Consider the following 15714-nt stretch of genomic DNA (forward strand, 5'->3'; position numbering starts at 1 on the left):
ATCAACACTAACAAAATCTGCCCAAACTCTAAGGCCTAATCATGTACCGTGGTTATTGCAACGTGTCCACTCAAAGGGTCCCTTTCCTCACTAGAGACAGCAAAGTGAGTCACAACCATGTATACCTCACAACAAAACTGACTTCAGATAAAATCCTCAAAAACTTTCAATTTAGTAAGCTGACTTCAGCATTCTCGTTCCAAATCCCCCACTAAACAAAGACCTCAGGCAGATAACATCCTTGTATTCCTCAGCTGATTCTTTACACCAAGCTCACTGTAAATGCGTCTCCACTCATCTTCCCTGACTTAGCCTCAAGTGGTCACCACACTACCACAGGGCTTGGTCCACTCACACTACATTTTTGTGGCTAGAATCCTGCCAGGCAGACACCCACTAACAAAGTAGTCAGAAGTCAGATATTCCCAAGTTTAACTCACAGATTCCTGTGGACTGGTATTTGCATATGTGGTCATTACTTCATGGGGTTGATATTAAAACATTTCCTACTAAGCCTAGAATTCTCTTCCCTCCACCCGCCAAGACAGGGTTTCTCTGTGTAGCCTTGGCTGTCTTGGACTGGCTTTATAGACCAGGCTGGCCTCCAACTCAAGAGATCACCTGCCTCTGCCTGCCTGAGTGCTGGGATTACAGGTCTGCACCACCACGCCCAGTTGTAAGCCTAGAATTCTTTATAGTAAACATCAATTTACGAGGCCATGCATTGAAAACCAACCACTACAGCGACATCACTTGGAAGGCGGCTTACCAGCATCTGCTCAAAGAGGACGAGGACTTGCTCGTCCGTGATGTCATGCAATGACTGCACAGTGGGGTCATCTCCATACGATGCAGAGGAGTTTCTGTGAGCAGAATTAGGCTTTTCCTTCTCCTTCTTAATTCTCATGCTGGTAAGTCTCTCCAGCTAAGAGAAAGAAAAAGTGTTAGCAGCGATCCACAGCTTAACAACATGATCTACAACCTAACAAGCCAAACACCACATAGCCAACCCTTTGCCCTCTTGCATCTGCTTAGTACTTTTAGTTTATACAGCCAAGGTTTTATGATATAAGAAGAAGAAATGACTTTTCGTCAGATCTAACATAGCCTATTGACTTTATTTTCATCTATAATAATGTACAAGAGACAAAAATGCTGCACTATGGTTTCAAACCTCTCTAGGCTGGTGTGGGGGTGTGCACCTCTAATCTCAGCATTCAGAAGACAGAGTCAGGTGGATCTCTGCAAGTCCCGAGGCCAGCCTGGTCTTCACAAGAGAGACTCTGTCTCCAAAACCAAAAAACAAACAAAAATATAAAACCTCTCTAAGAAGAAAACTGTTGTAAGTTTCCCCAGCAATCTCTAAGTCTTCTTAGCAGTATAGAGCCAAAAGTATCTCATGTACAAATTTATCTTGATAATAAATGTGGCCACGGTCCATGAGGATCTTTCCCTTCAAGTATCTACAACCATAGAGTATAAGAAAAATAAGCAATCTGGGACAAAGAAGTAAATGTCTTAAAATCATGAACTATTCCTTTCTCTTCTTTTTGTTCCATGCCACATGAGATATGAAAATAGCCATAGTTTAAAAGATAACCATTCAAATCTCTTGGCATGACATCCACTCAGCAAAGAATGCATTGTACGTTAGAGGTACATAAGCTATTTCCCTGCTAAACAAATACTAATAGACCATCTTCAAATCTTAAGTATAAGTGCTCACGTTAAAAAGAGCCACTGAGGGCTGGAGAGACGGCTCACAGGTTAAGAGCACTGACTGTTCTTCCAGAAGTCCTGAGTTCAATTCCCAGCACCATCTATAATGTGATCTAATGCTCTCTTCTGGCCTGCAGGCATACATGCAGACAGAGCACTGTATACATAACAAGTAAATAAATCTTAAAAAGAAAGAAAGAAAGAAAGAAAGAAAGAAAGAAAGAAAGAAAGAAAGAAAGCCACTGAAACCGGATGTGGTGGCACACGCCTCTAATCCCAGCACTCAGGAGGCAGAGGCAGGCGGATCTCTGTGAGTTGAAGGCCAGCCTGGACTACAAAGCGAGTCCAGGCCAGCTAGGTCTATTACTCAGAGAAATCTTGTCTCAAAAAACAAAAAAGAAACAACAACAAAAAAGAGCCACTGAGCAGCGCAGCATTGGTGGTATAGCGGTGAACAGAGCTGCCTTCTAAAAAAAGCCACTAGTCAGGTATGGCGGCACACATCTGTAATGCCAGCATTCCAGAGGCTAATGCTGAAAGCTCAGGCAGCCAGGACCACACATCAAGTTCAAGGCTAACCCGGGTTTGCATAGTAAGGGACCCTGTCTGAGGGAGGTGCAGGCAGCAATAAAGCTTCCGCTCCATCAGCTCAACCCACTGAAAACAGCAGTAACTATGGGAAAATGAAAAGCACTCTGGGGCTTCATATGATCTAAGTGGACTCTAGAATGCAGGATGAGCTCTAGTTAAAAACTGTCCAACCATGGAAGTAACGAGACATCAAAGAAAGCATGCAATGGGTTAAACAAAGTTAGAAAAGACCCTGGAGTATTCTGACACTAGAACCCATGCTCCCATTACAAGTTAAACAAAGTCAAAGTTACAGATGAATGTTAAGAGTAAGCCAGAGCATGCACATGCCACACAATCTTTCCTTACCTCATCTGCCATGAGCCGCTTCAAAGTCTAGGAAACAGAGAAAAAAGGAAAGAGAAGAAAAAGAAAAGAGATCAGTGAAATACCAAAGAACCTCCCAGACGCCAGAATGGCGGAAGGGAGAAAGGAAGCGAAAATAAATGGAAAGGCCCTAAGACACCACCACACACTAAAAGATTTCTGCCAAGGTGTGGCTTAGCACAGTCTCTGGTAAGGAGCAGGGGAAGTTTTAAGAAGAGCAACATAAGATTTAGGGGATGGGGGGAGGGCAGAGCTGAACAGACTCTAAAACCCAAGACCAACTAACTTATGAAAAGTGCTCAACTTCATTAGTAAACAAGGAAACACAAAATAAAACCACACTGAAGCCTGGCCGAGTGGTGAAAGCCTGTAATCCTAGCTACTTTATAGGTAAGGCAGGGGTGCTATAAGTTCAAGATCTTTGTGGGCTGCAGAGTCAATCCAAGGCAGACCAAAAAACATAGTGATATTCTGTCTCAGGATTTTAAAAGGAAGATACGCATGGGGCTAAATGCTCAGTGATGGAGTCCGTGGCTAGTATGCAAAAGACTCTGGGTTTAATTCCGAGCATCACAAATATAGATAGATAAAAATCACAATAAAGTATCAGCTCATAGCGACAGAAACACAGCGTGTGTGTGAGAATCTGGATCTTATCTTTTGTATCTATCTAGTTGTAGAGGAACAATGGTTTGCTTATACTTTGCTGGGGTTAGCACAAACCACTGGGCAAACTTAGGAAAACAATTGAGATCATCTAGTAAAATTAAGTGTATATACATTATAATTCAGCACAGCAATTTGTAAGCATCTGCCCTGCTGAAGTGTGCAGTTAAGTAACAAAAGCATGCACAGACATACTGTCATACCTGAAAGAGAAAATCCAAATAGCCAGTGAGGGCACATCAGTCCAATGGAAAATAGCTCTTCAGAGAAAGTGGATACACTTTCAACTACTCACAAGTACACAGAATCGTTAGTTCATTGACACTATGTTAAGAACACTTAAAACCACATTAGTTGGGATGTAAGACTGTAAAGAGCATGATTATCTCAGATGACCAACAGTGATGACTTGTGACTACTATAGGTTATGATCAGGAAAGAAGACAAAAAGGTTTCTAGTATGTTGAAGATTTTCTATTTCTTGATATGGACAGTGATTATATAGGTCTAAGTTTGTAATTACTTGATGTTTTCTATTTTCTTCCACATGTAAACACACACACACAGAGAGAGAGAGAGAGAGAGAGAGAGAGACAGAGAGAGACAGAGAGAGAGAGACAGAGAGAGAGAGAGACAGAGAGAGAGAGAGAGAGAGAGAGAGAGAGAGAGAGAGAGAGAGAGAGAGACAGAGACCTTAATGTCTGAATGCTTTAAGTCTAGGAAGGTGGGAAGTTTTCTTCACCCTATGCAACTTCAACCATAACTTTTTTTGTTTTTATTACTATCCATGAAAAGATAGGGTAAATGCCTCTTGACTAAATTACTCAACTTACGAAAAAAACAGTTCTGTCTCGCCACAAAGCTACTTACCTAGCCCCCTGATGACAGGAAGGTCCACATTCACTATGCTCATAGTCCTCGGATCACAATTCAGTCAGGTCCAATGTAAGTTAAGAATATTTACTTTGTCCTCCCTGGCCCAGAGGAGGCCACATTTCCACTGACTAGCAATACCCGCTTGTCTGAGAACATGGCAACCTTGGCAGCATCTATGGAACGTCATGTGTACCGTTTACCGGGGGTACAGACAGGAGGATGACAAATCACTACTCAAGAAGACTGCCAGACATTTCCTTATTTCGTATCCTTAAGTCACCTGTACACGTGCGCTTACACAGAAAGGATCCCTGTCTGATGGGCTGGGCAGCAGCAATAAGCCACAGCTTCATCAGAGCAGCACACTGAAAATAACAGCAACGGTACGCAAGCTGTGGGACTTAAATGATCTAAGTGGCATCTAGAAAAAAGCCACAAAGGAAATACACCGTCCCTGTAGCCTAAGTAGTCATACCTAAGGTTCATCATATCCCAACCTTGGCACCAAATTCAAATGTTCTCTTAAAAAGCAAGAAACAGCCAAAGAACTCTGGGATGAAAATGGTATGGCTAAAAGAACCTGCGTCTAGTCAGTGGGTGGTGGCTGAACTGTCCACAGCAGTGGGCTAAGTTAAAGGAAGAGAGACTGGCACATTGCTCTTTTGTTTACTGACTCTGGGTTCACCTCTCTTCCACCCATTTCCACTACCCCAGCTTACTATACTGCAATGGCCTCTTAAACTATCAGGTGCCTCGGTTCTGTCTCCTTTACACCATATCCATTCTCCAAATTATATTCAAGAGCACTCTTTCTAAAGCTGGGTGTGGTCGAGCACACCTGTAGTCACAGCACGTGAGAAATGAAAAAGTCATCCTCAGCTATATATTAAGTGCAGTCAATCTGAGCTATATGAGATTGTCTCCAAAACAAACAATTTGTTGCGTTCAACTTAAAACCCAAACTCCTTACCATGGTATAAGATCATGCTGCCATTCCCCCTCAAGGCTTGCCAGTGACAAACCCTCTACACTCAAATGCTTAGTTTTTGGCATACAGGCCTAGCTGCAGGCCCAGAGAGATCACACTGCCTCCCACCCAGACCTCCACTAGACTGCTGCCTCCCTCAGCCTACACTGTACTTCCAGGCTAACGCTAGCAGGCTGGCAGCATGACTGCTCCTCTTAGACTGGTGCCTTTCCTGGTGTTCCCGAAATGACAGGTACCTGTCTGACTCACAGCACTGAGAGTGGGTTACAGTGTTCTTCTGATTGCCTGCTCTACCTTCCAGACTAGAACGTTCCTTGAGTGGAGAGCCAGGGACCTAAAAAGCCGACAACCTTGGAAAGCCCTCACATCTCTTCTACCTCCTCATTCTTTCAGGGAGGAAGCCAACACCCACACAGGTACAGTGAGTCACCAGCCACACGATTAGAACGCAAGTCTTCAGATCCAAAGGCCTCAACGTCTGCGTCCCCCAAGTTCTTCTGCCTTATTCTCAGTTCATTACCAGAAATTCTGCCACAGAAATGTACACAAACATTCCAAAGAAAGAAAATGTCCATTTCCCTTGCTTTCCTGGAGCATCATTAGAAATATATCTGAGCCGGGCATAGTGGCACACACCTGTGATCCCAGCACTCTGGGAGCAGAGGCAGGCAGACTGCTCTGAGTTCGAGGCTAGCCTGGTCTACTAAGCAAGTCCAAGACACTGGGGGCCTAAAACGTGCTCATTTGGTGGAGCACTTGCCAAGCATGCAAGAGGGTAGTGCTGCACATCCATAATGGAAGAGCCGGAAGCATAAGAATCAGGAGTTCAGTAACACCCTTGGCTACAGGGAGACAGAGGCAGTGAGACCTTGCTTCAGAAAACGTAGACTTACACAAACAAAGAAACAAAATAATCTGTGTTTTAGTATTCAACTTGGAGTAAGGACCAAAAAAAGGGATTCATATGGAACAGCTGCAGTTCCCAAAAGAGTCCAACAGAGGGCAGCAACACCCAACAAAGTAAATCAGCAGACCAAAATCTATTTCTGAATTCAATAAAATAATCAAACAGCAAGCTCAGCTATTGAAATGGAAACCTGTTACTACAGAATCCTGAGAACATGGCTTACTCAACTCAGAGCTCCATGTTTCCTCTTACAGATTCTATTCAGTGTTTGAAATGGCTTTATTAAATTTTTTTCAATTAGTTTAAAACTTTTTATATATTATGTGCATATATGAATGCCTGCGTGTATATATGTGCATCACCTGGGTGCCTGGTGCCTGAGGAGGAGAGAGGAGATATTAGGTCCATGTGGGTACTGAGAACTGAACTATGGCCCCTTCCAAGTGCTTTTATTCACTGAGCAATCTCTCCAGTCCCTTTAGTGTTTTATGGAGTCTGTGGTGTAGATAAAGACATTCCTAGACCACAAGAAGTTTAAAATTGAAAACAACGCAAAGAAAAAAAGAAGGAAAGACAAGACAGGACAGACAAATGCTACTTAAGCTGCACTTCTGCCTGGTGCCTCAACGTCCCTCCCATCTTTTAAGAATCTCTTTATCATTTACCCAGCTCTAAACACTCAGTCTTCTCTGTCTTCTGCAAATTTTTACTGTTCCCTGCCTGAGTACATCACACTTTCTGTCTTTCCAATGGAGTCTACTACATACTACCACTCAAATCAGTAAGATAACAAAGCAGATCTGATTCACAAATAGATGAATAACTTGTAGGTAAAAGATGACAAGCTTGCTGGGTGATGGTGGCACATGCCTTTAATCCCAGTGCTTAGGATCAGAAGCAGGTGGATCTCTAAATTCAAGGCCAACCTGGTCTACAGAGTGATGGCCAGGGCTAGAGAAAAACTGTCTCAGAAAACAAAACGGGGGGGGGGGGGACAGAGAGACACAAGGGGGGGGGTTAAACTGAGCCAAAATACCCAATTCCTCTGGTTCTCAAAGGTCTCCTAACCTACAGAAAAAATATCTTCCAGAAATAAGCAAATAATGGAAAGAAAGTGCCTACAAGATCCTAGAGAACAAGAGAAAAACAAAACCTGAAGAAAATGCAAATGGGGCATGTTAAATCTAAAGTGGCACCCCAAAATGGCAGGGCTGATGACACTGTCCTAAACAGAGGGCTAAGTAATAGAAGAATGTTATTGGATAAACAAGCCTAAAAGGCAGGGATTGGGTAGGGTGGGGTTTACCAGAAAAGGAGATCTTCATAAGGCCAGTTTCTGCTTACCAGGAACCACCCTTAATCTTGTCCTAAAGGTCAACTACCTCAGGCTAAAGCATCTAGTTCCCTATCAGTTCAAAGACTACATAAACACCCTGCTGACTGTCATACAAAATCTGCTTCTAACCTGGCCTGGTGGCACATGCCTGTAATCCTACCACTTGGGAGGCAGGGGCAGGTGGATGGTTGTGAGTTGTAGGCCAGCCTGGTCTACAAAGAGAATCCAGGACAGCCAAGGCTACACAGAGAGACCCTGTCTTGGGGGGGGGGGGTAAATCTGCTCCTTTTCCTTTATTTTGTTCTTCCCTCTGCCCAGCCCCCAGGATAGGTTTATTTGATCCCCAATAAACCTTTCTAGTTCAGTGGTTTCACTGGGCATAGAAGATTAGTTGTACCAGCAGGCACAGAAAGCAGTCTCAAATGAAAAACAAATGGTCAGGTGCTGGAGAGATGGCTCAGAGGTTAAGAGCACTGCCTGCTCTTCTAAAGATCATGAGTTCAATTCCCAGCAATCATATGATGGCTCACAACCTATAATGAGATCTGGTGCCCTCTTCTGTTGTGCAGGCATTATATACAGGCAGAACACTGTGGATTGGAAGCACAGTGTAGCAGTCAGCACATATCCCCTGCAAAATAAGAGCCCTAGCAAACTGGCCTTTTCACACAAGGCAGAAAGCTAGAAGAACCTTCTCTAAAATAGGGGTCCTAAAGCTACTGACCTAGTCTAAGATCTCCCAGAGCACTAGGAGCCACTAGGTATGTGTAATGTCAAATATGGCTAGCTCCTACAAATGAACAATTATAGTTCTAACAAAATCTAAACCCAGAAATAAGCATTTTACTGTTACTATATTTAGAATAACTGAAACTCTATACCTACCTTTTCATTTGTTTATGGAGTTTAAATACACATTAAATATCTCCTGAGAAAATTTAGCAACTGGCCCAGAAATACAGAACTTCAACTTGATAAAGAATATCTACTAAAAAAGAAACAACACGAAACCCTACAGTTAGCATAATTCATGTTGACAGAATAGAATCTGCAGCTAAGATCAGGAAAAGGGTAAGGAAGCTCCCCAGAGGGGTCCTTTCCACTATCCTAAGGGACTAAAACAGGATCCAGGGGATCCAATGTGCTCTTCTGGCCTTCACAGGCACCAGGTATATATGCACATGCAGGTAAAGCATTCATACACCTAAAATAAAATAATCTAAAAATTAAAAAGGGCAGCAATGAACAAATGCAATACAAAATTTCAAACATAAAACCATTACCCTAGGTATAAATCTAACAAAGTATGGACAAGATCTAAAACTATAAAATCAAAGAAACAGACAAAGGAATGTTCCATATTCATGAGCAGGAAGGCTTAATTATGTTAGGATTAAGTTTCTCCACATTTGATCTACAGATTAAAAACCCTAATCAAAATCAAGTTATTTTGTGATTAACAGCAAATTGATTCTAAAGAACAGAAAGAACCAACTCTTGAGGGTTCACCTCTGACCTCTGTGTGCACATACACAGGTGCATTCATTAGTTTATAAAAGAAAAGGGGGAAGCCGGGCATGGTGGCACATGCCTTTAATCCTAGCACTTGGGAGGCAGTCGGGAGGGTCTCTGTGAGTTCAAGGCCAGCATGGTGTACAAAATGAGTATGAGGTCAGTCAAGGCTACACAGAGAAACCCTGTCTCAAAAAACAAAAAAAACAAACAAACAAAAAAAAAAAAAAAAAAAAAAGAAAGGAGGAAGAAATGATGAATGAAGCAAAGAACTACACTGTATTCTGCTATAGACTGAACTGAAGTCCCCAGTGGACTTCAAGCCCCAGCTGGCAGTTCATTTTGGAAGGCTGTACAACCTTGGAAGTTGGGATGTTTCAGCAAGGGAAGGTCACGGGGGAAAGGGTACTTGGAGGTCCACTATCCCTGACAGCTTGTTCTCCCCCTACTTTATGGTAAGCCATGTAGTGAAGAGCTCTCATCTGTTCCATGTTCCTACTTCCATGATGCTCTGTCCAAGCGTAAGGTGCCAAGCGACCATGAACTGACCCTTCCTGAGCCACAACAGAGTCAAGCTGGTATGACGGCAAATGCCTATAATTTCAGAACAAGGCAGAGTTCTTTCTCCTCCTTTCAGTGGTTTATTTTTGTTTGTTTGTTTTTTCTTTTTTAGGAGGAGGGAAAGGAAATATTTTGGCTAAAGGATGCTGAGGACAACAATGAAATGTTGTGCTCCACTGCACTGAGCAGACAGACTCCCTAATAATGGAGAGTATCAGCGTCTGTATACTTAGGTGTACAGTAATGTCAGCATCTTTTAAAGTGTAAACATTTGTGTTACCAAAGGATGGCTAATAGGCTTTACTACTCTTTTGTCCTAAGAGCAGAATGAGCAAACTTTAGAACTCAAGTCATTTATAGTCTTGAACTGAGAAACAATCACTCTTTATTGGCTCCTCTTGCTTCCTGGCACTCAATACTGACAGTGACAGACAAAAGTACATAAGCAAACACACCTGATATTTGCTGTTTCAATATTACAGTTTACGTGTAAACATTTGTTAAGTTATATTAAAGACTGTTTTTTTTTTAAACTAAAAGAATGTTCTAGAAGTTGAATATCACACTGTATACTTATAATCCCAGTACTCAAGAGGCTAAGGCAAGGTAATGAAATCGAGGACAGCAAGACCCTGTGTCAAAAAACAAGCAACTCTAATCCAGAAGTGGTAATATCAAATGATATGTTTTCATCTTGATGCTTTTTCTTTTTTAAAATGTGTGTGATGCTTGCCAGCATCTATGTCTGGCCACATGCATCCTGGTGCCTGTGGAGGGCAGAAGAGGCCATCAGAGCTGGAGCTCAGTCGGTTGTGAGCCGCCATATGGGTGCTGGTAACTGAAGCCAAGTCCTCTGGAAGAGCAATTAGTGATTTTAACAACTGACCCATGTCTCCAACCCTCACTGATTTTTTTTTTAATCAGTTCATCTTTTAATCTTTAGAACTTACATTTTCAATATTTTGTCTAAAATTATAACGTTATGCAGCTAATACAAATACATGTTATGTAACAAAAGTTTTAATAATGCTCCCATGAAATATTTTGTTTGTTTTTCTGAGACAGGTTCTCACTTTGTAGCCTTGGCTGGCTTGGAATTCACTATGTAGACCATGTTGAGATCTGCCTGACTCCGCCTCCCAGGTACTAGAATTTAAAGCATGGGTCACTATGCCCAGTGTGTGAACATATCTGTATACTACTGTGGGTATTTCACATTTTTTATGTAGAGAGGAGTAAAAGTTAATTTATGCCCGTACTGAAAAACTCTTTTAAAAATATTTACTTATGGCTCAGGGGTGAACAGTGTGTACTGCTCTTGCACACACCCAATTCTGTAAAACTATAAAACTACTTGGAATTTCTAGAAATCCTGGTTTAAATTCAGTTAAAATGATAAGATAGTTGCAATGCAGTTCAGAGACTGATATTTTAAATAATACACTTAAAATTAAAACTATTAAATATGACAGTACCCAATTTGTTATAATTTTAATTATTCTGGGCTCCAGAGTCTTGCTTGTAACTTGCCCCTACATTAACTACAGGAGTGGAGAGATGGTTCAGATGTTAAGAGAATTTGCGGCTCTTCCATAGGTCCTGAGTTCTGCTCCCAGCAACCATGTGGCAGTGCACGGAGACCTGTAGCTTCAGTTTCAAGGGATCCAGACCTTTCTTCTGCCCTCCAAGGGCACTTTACACTCACATACACACTAATAAAATACTTTAAAAAACTGAAACATATAACTACTCATGTACTCTAAAAATCTCTTTAAACAAACTCATGCTGATTTTCAATAGGGTTACTACTGGATACCTATCTCTCAAGGAAAATTATCTTTTTAAAGTATTGCTCTGAGAAGACAATTAGACTAGAAGAAAATATGCATGGAAGACACACCTAATAAAGGACTATTATGTAAGATACACCAACAACTCAAAATTCAACGTTAAGGGCTGGAGACGAGGTTAAGAGCACTGTCTGCTCTTCCAGAGGACATGAGTTCAATTCCCAGCAACCACATGGTGGCTCACAACCATCTGCAATGAGATCTGGTGCCCTCTTCTGACAGGCAGGCACACATGGGAGCAGAGTACTGTGTACATAATAAGTAAATAAAATATTAAAAAAACAAACAAACAAACAAAAAAGACTTTTGAGAAGCCTATGTCATTAGGGAAACCCAAATTCCAAAATACAATTATAAACCTATGCCAATGGCCAAGAAGCAGAACACTAGTAAACCCCGATGCTGTGACGCTGCAGAAAGCATGGCAGCTTATGAAGCTACACACTCCTATCACACTATCCAGAAACAAAGCTCCCTGCTGTGTGATAGCTGTTTGTTTTAAAAAGTCTCAATATTACACAAGCCAGGTTAGCTTCAAACTCATAATAACCCTGCTTCTGCTTTCTGAGTACAAGGATTATAGGTACATACTACCACATCTGGCTTTCCTTGATATTTACTTGCCCCAGGGTTGAAAACTTATGTCTACACAAAAACATGCACACAGATATTCATAACAGCTGCACAAAATAATTGCTAAGACTTGGAAATAAACACGATTTTTTAAATGATTAATTTTATGTATATATATTTGTGTTTGTATGTGTAATTGCTCCAGAGGCAAGAAGATGGTATCAAATCCTTTGGAACTGGAATTACAGGCGGTAGTGAGCTGCCTGATGAGGGTGCTGAAAGCTGAACAGAAGATCTCTTTAGTAGGTAAAGGGATACACTCTGACACATAAAAGACATTGGAGGGGCTGGAGAGATGGCTCCGTGGTTAAGAGCACTGGCTATTCTTCCAGGTGAGCTGGGTTCAATTCCAAGCACTCACATGGCAGTTCACAACTGTCTGTAACTCCAGTTCCAAGGGATCCAACACCACCACACAGACATACATACAGGCAAAACACAGATGCACATAAAATAAATAAATCTTTTAAAAAAAATTAAAAGACAGTGGAGGCTGAGAAGACAGTTCAGCTGGTCCTGACAACCAGAGTTTGACTGTTAATACATATGTTAAAAACAAAGCAAGCAAGGTGTGATAGTTGACTTTTATAAACCCCAAGCTAGGGAGGCAGGGGCAGAAAGACAACCCCTGGGACTCCTAGTTGGTGAGAGACCCTTTCTCAAAAAAATAAAAATAAAAATAAAGGATGGATGGAGCCCAGGGAACGACACCAAGGTTGTCCTATGGTATGTGGACATAGCTGTATACTTGTATACACATGTCAGAGGATGTGTGCACACCATAATGTGTGGTCCAGACAAGCCAAGTCTTAGCCAGGGTTATACATATATTGTCAGTTTCAAAAGCCAGAACAGAAATGACAATCTTTAAGAGTCTGATGCAATCCTCACCACTCCACTGTACTCTGTTTGTTTCGTTTTTATGATTCAGGGCCTCACTTTGTAGGTCAGTCAGATCTTGAACTTCCAGCCTTGGTGCTTTTTCAGCCTCTCCCGTGCTGGGATTACCAGCGAATGTCACCACATACGGCTTCACTGCTGTTACAGTGGGTCACCTCTCTGTGCCTGGCACACAGCAACTATTCTTGGAGCTTCTCTGGCCTCCCTGCTACTCGAGAACTCCTGTTTATTGCATCTCAGTCTTTCACTTAGTTTGTTCCTTCATTTGATGGAGCATATCCTATAATGGCCTCTTGGAATATATGGGGATAAACTTTCTTTTAAACTTAAATGTGTATCAATGTCTACTTTAAAGGCATATTTGACTATCAGGTGTGTTTGGGCTTGGACTTGTAGGTTGAACATTGCTTTTCTTCAGGTCTTAAAGGCCATTAATGACAGGAAATGTGGGGCTGCCGTGCACAACCCATTCCCATGCTTCTGTTGAGTTCAGTAGGATTTTCTTACGGATATTTTGCAGTTTAACAAAGTTGGGTCCTTGTACAATCTATTTTTATCCTTGCTTTCAACGCTGGAAAATTTATTTTATTTCCTTGGTAACTTGTTCTTCTGTTTGTTGCTTTTCTCTTATTTGAACACTGGGTTTCCCCTTGCTCTTTCTTTTTTATCTCTATATTCCTGCTATCCTTAAGGGGAATTTTCCCAATTATTCTAGCTTTTATTCAGCTTTATTTTCAACTCCCAAAAATTCTGAGCTTTTTTAATTTGTTTGTTTGGTTGGTTGGTTAGTTGGTTTTTTGAGACAGGGTTTCTCTGTGTAGCCTTGCTGTCCTGGACTTGCTTTGTGGACCAGGCTGGCCTCAAACTCACAAAAATCTGCCTTCCTCTGCCTCCCTGAGTGTATGCCACCATTTTCTCTAGTAAATATTAATGATCTTTGTTTTTAAATCTTCCCCTCTGTATAGAAGTTACTTCCACTTTCTCATGTCAGGAACTTTACTCAGATGTCTGATAACGGTATGTTATCAGCTCATGGGAAACAAGGGTCTAAACATAATATAATAGAAACTCTGGAAGCAGCCAGGCAGCAGTGGCAGCAGCGGCGGTGCACACCTTTAATCCTAGCATTCAGGAAGGCAGAGAGAGAGAGAGAGGCAGAGGCAGGCAGACCATTGTGAATTCAGGGCCAGCCTGATCTATACAGCAAGTTTCAAGACAGCCAGAGCTACACAGGAAAACCCTGTCTCAAAACTAACAAACAAACAAAACAAAGAAACAAGAAACCTTGAACACATGAGTTGTAGGGTATCTTATCATCATCATCATTTCTGTATGATGTGTGTATAGGCATGCATGCCAATGTGCATGTGATGATCAGAGGACAACTTTGTAGAGTCAGTTCTCTACTTTTGCATGAGTTCCGGGAGGTGGGGGGGATCACTCAGGGTGCCAGTCTTGACTAGCAGGCACCTTTACCTACTGAGCCATTTCATCTGCCCGTGTTGTGTTTTTGAGGACACTACCATCTAATCTCTATAGAACTTTCCCATATGTCCCTGTCCCAGAACCTGAATTGCTTCTCTCCTTACTAACATTCTGCACTCAAGTGATACATTTGTTATAATTAATAAACCTTCACTGAGATAACATAATTGTTCAAAGACCATAATTTACTCTAGTTCACTCTTGGTATTTTATGGTCTATGTGTAAATATGCTCATCACCATCATTGGCTGCTATGGAAATTCTGTCTACTATACCTTTTCCTACCCTTCCTCCTGAAGCCACAGGGCTTCATGCCTTCATAGGTTCCCTTTTTCTAAAATGTCATTTATTTTGTAGCTTTTTCATATTGGCTTCTCTCAGTACACATTTAGCCTTCATATCTTGATCATTCGTTTCATTTCAACACTGAATGACATACCATTGCCATGTATATGTGTGTTTCTGCCCTTCTGTTTTTTGCTTCACTATCTAAGCTGTCAAAAACACACGAGGCCAGCGTGGTGGCACACACCTTTAACCCCAGCACTCAAGAAGCAGTGAGTGGCAGGCAGATCTCTTTAGAGTTCAAGGCCAGCCTGGTCTACAGAGTGAGCCCAGGACAGCCAGGGCTCTGTTACACAGAGAAACCCTCTCCCAAAAATCCAAACACCAACCAAACAAAAAAACAAGAAGAAAACACTCACATCATCCCTCAAGTTTTTTTCTGCTGATTTATTCAGGAAAGCTGATGCTGGTCATGATGAGCTTAAGCACACAAAATCTACAAAAGCATACGTCCTAGCTATATTCCCTGTTTGATATCTAAGGAGGTGGTTTTTATTGCAAGCATTGCAAGATGCTCGCCTATTTTGCAGGCCCACTCTTGAACTGCTGGTCCCCTGCTGTCCTTTCTCAGGTCTTTAGATTCTGACAATCTAAAATTGAGTTATGACTTTTAAGATACTATGCAGTGCATCTCCTGTGGTCGTCCACTGACTGAGGTAATAGTGCCTTTTCTGCAGTCTAGATTTTTGCTTGTTACACAATTTTCATACTTCATTTATATGCAAACAATTACTAGTAAGTCAATGCTTTTTTAAAAATTTATTTAATTTTAAATGCATTGGTGTGAGGGTGTCAGACTCCCTATAACTGGAGTTACAGACAGTTGTGAGCTGCCATGTGGGTGCTGGGAATTGAACCTGGATCCTCTAGAAAAGCAGCCAGGGCTCTTAACCACTGAGCCATCTCTCCAGTCCCTACAACACTTAGTCTATACAATTCTTGCCAGAATTGAATGAGTAGATAAATATCTACAGGTCAT

At 41.7% G+C, this 15714-nt stretch overlaps 1 protein-coding gene across 2 annotated transcripts in view; it reads right to left on the reverse strand.

Moving 5' to 3' along the window:
- The window catches only part of Diaph1 (diaphanous related formin 1), an 88205-nt gene that overhangs the window by 54841 nt on the left and 17650 nt on the right, over positions 1-15714 (reverse strand). The window contains exons 2-3 of one of the 2 annotated variants that reach the window (XM_051163584.1): positions 2659-2685; positions 770-925 (exon numbers count right to left, since the gene is read on the reverse strand). In XM_051163584.1, coding sequence (XP_051019541.1) covers positions 770-925; positions 2659-2685 — 183 coding nt within the window. The remainder of the gene's footprint in view (positions 1-769; positions 926-2658; positions 2686-15714) is intronic. The other variant, XM_051163585.1, reaches the window with a different exon arrangement.

The sequence above is a fragment of the Acomys russatus genome, chromosome 20 (assembly GCF_903995435.1).
Source record: "Acomys russatus chromosome 20, mAcoRus1.1, whole genome shotgun sequence".
Classification (NCBI taxonomy): Eukaryota; Metazoa; Chordata; class Mammalia; order Rodentia; family Muridae; genus Acomys; species Acomys russatus.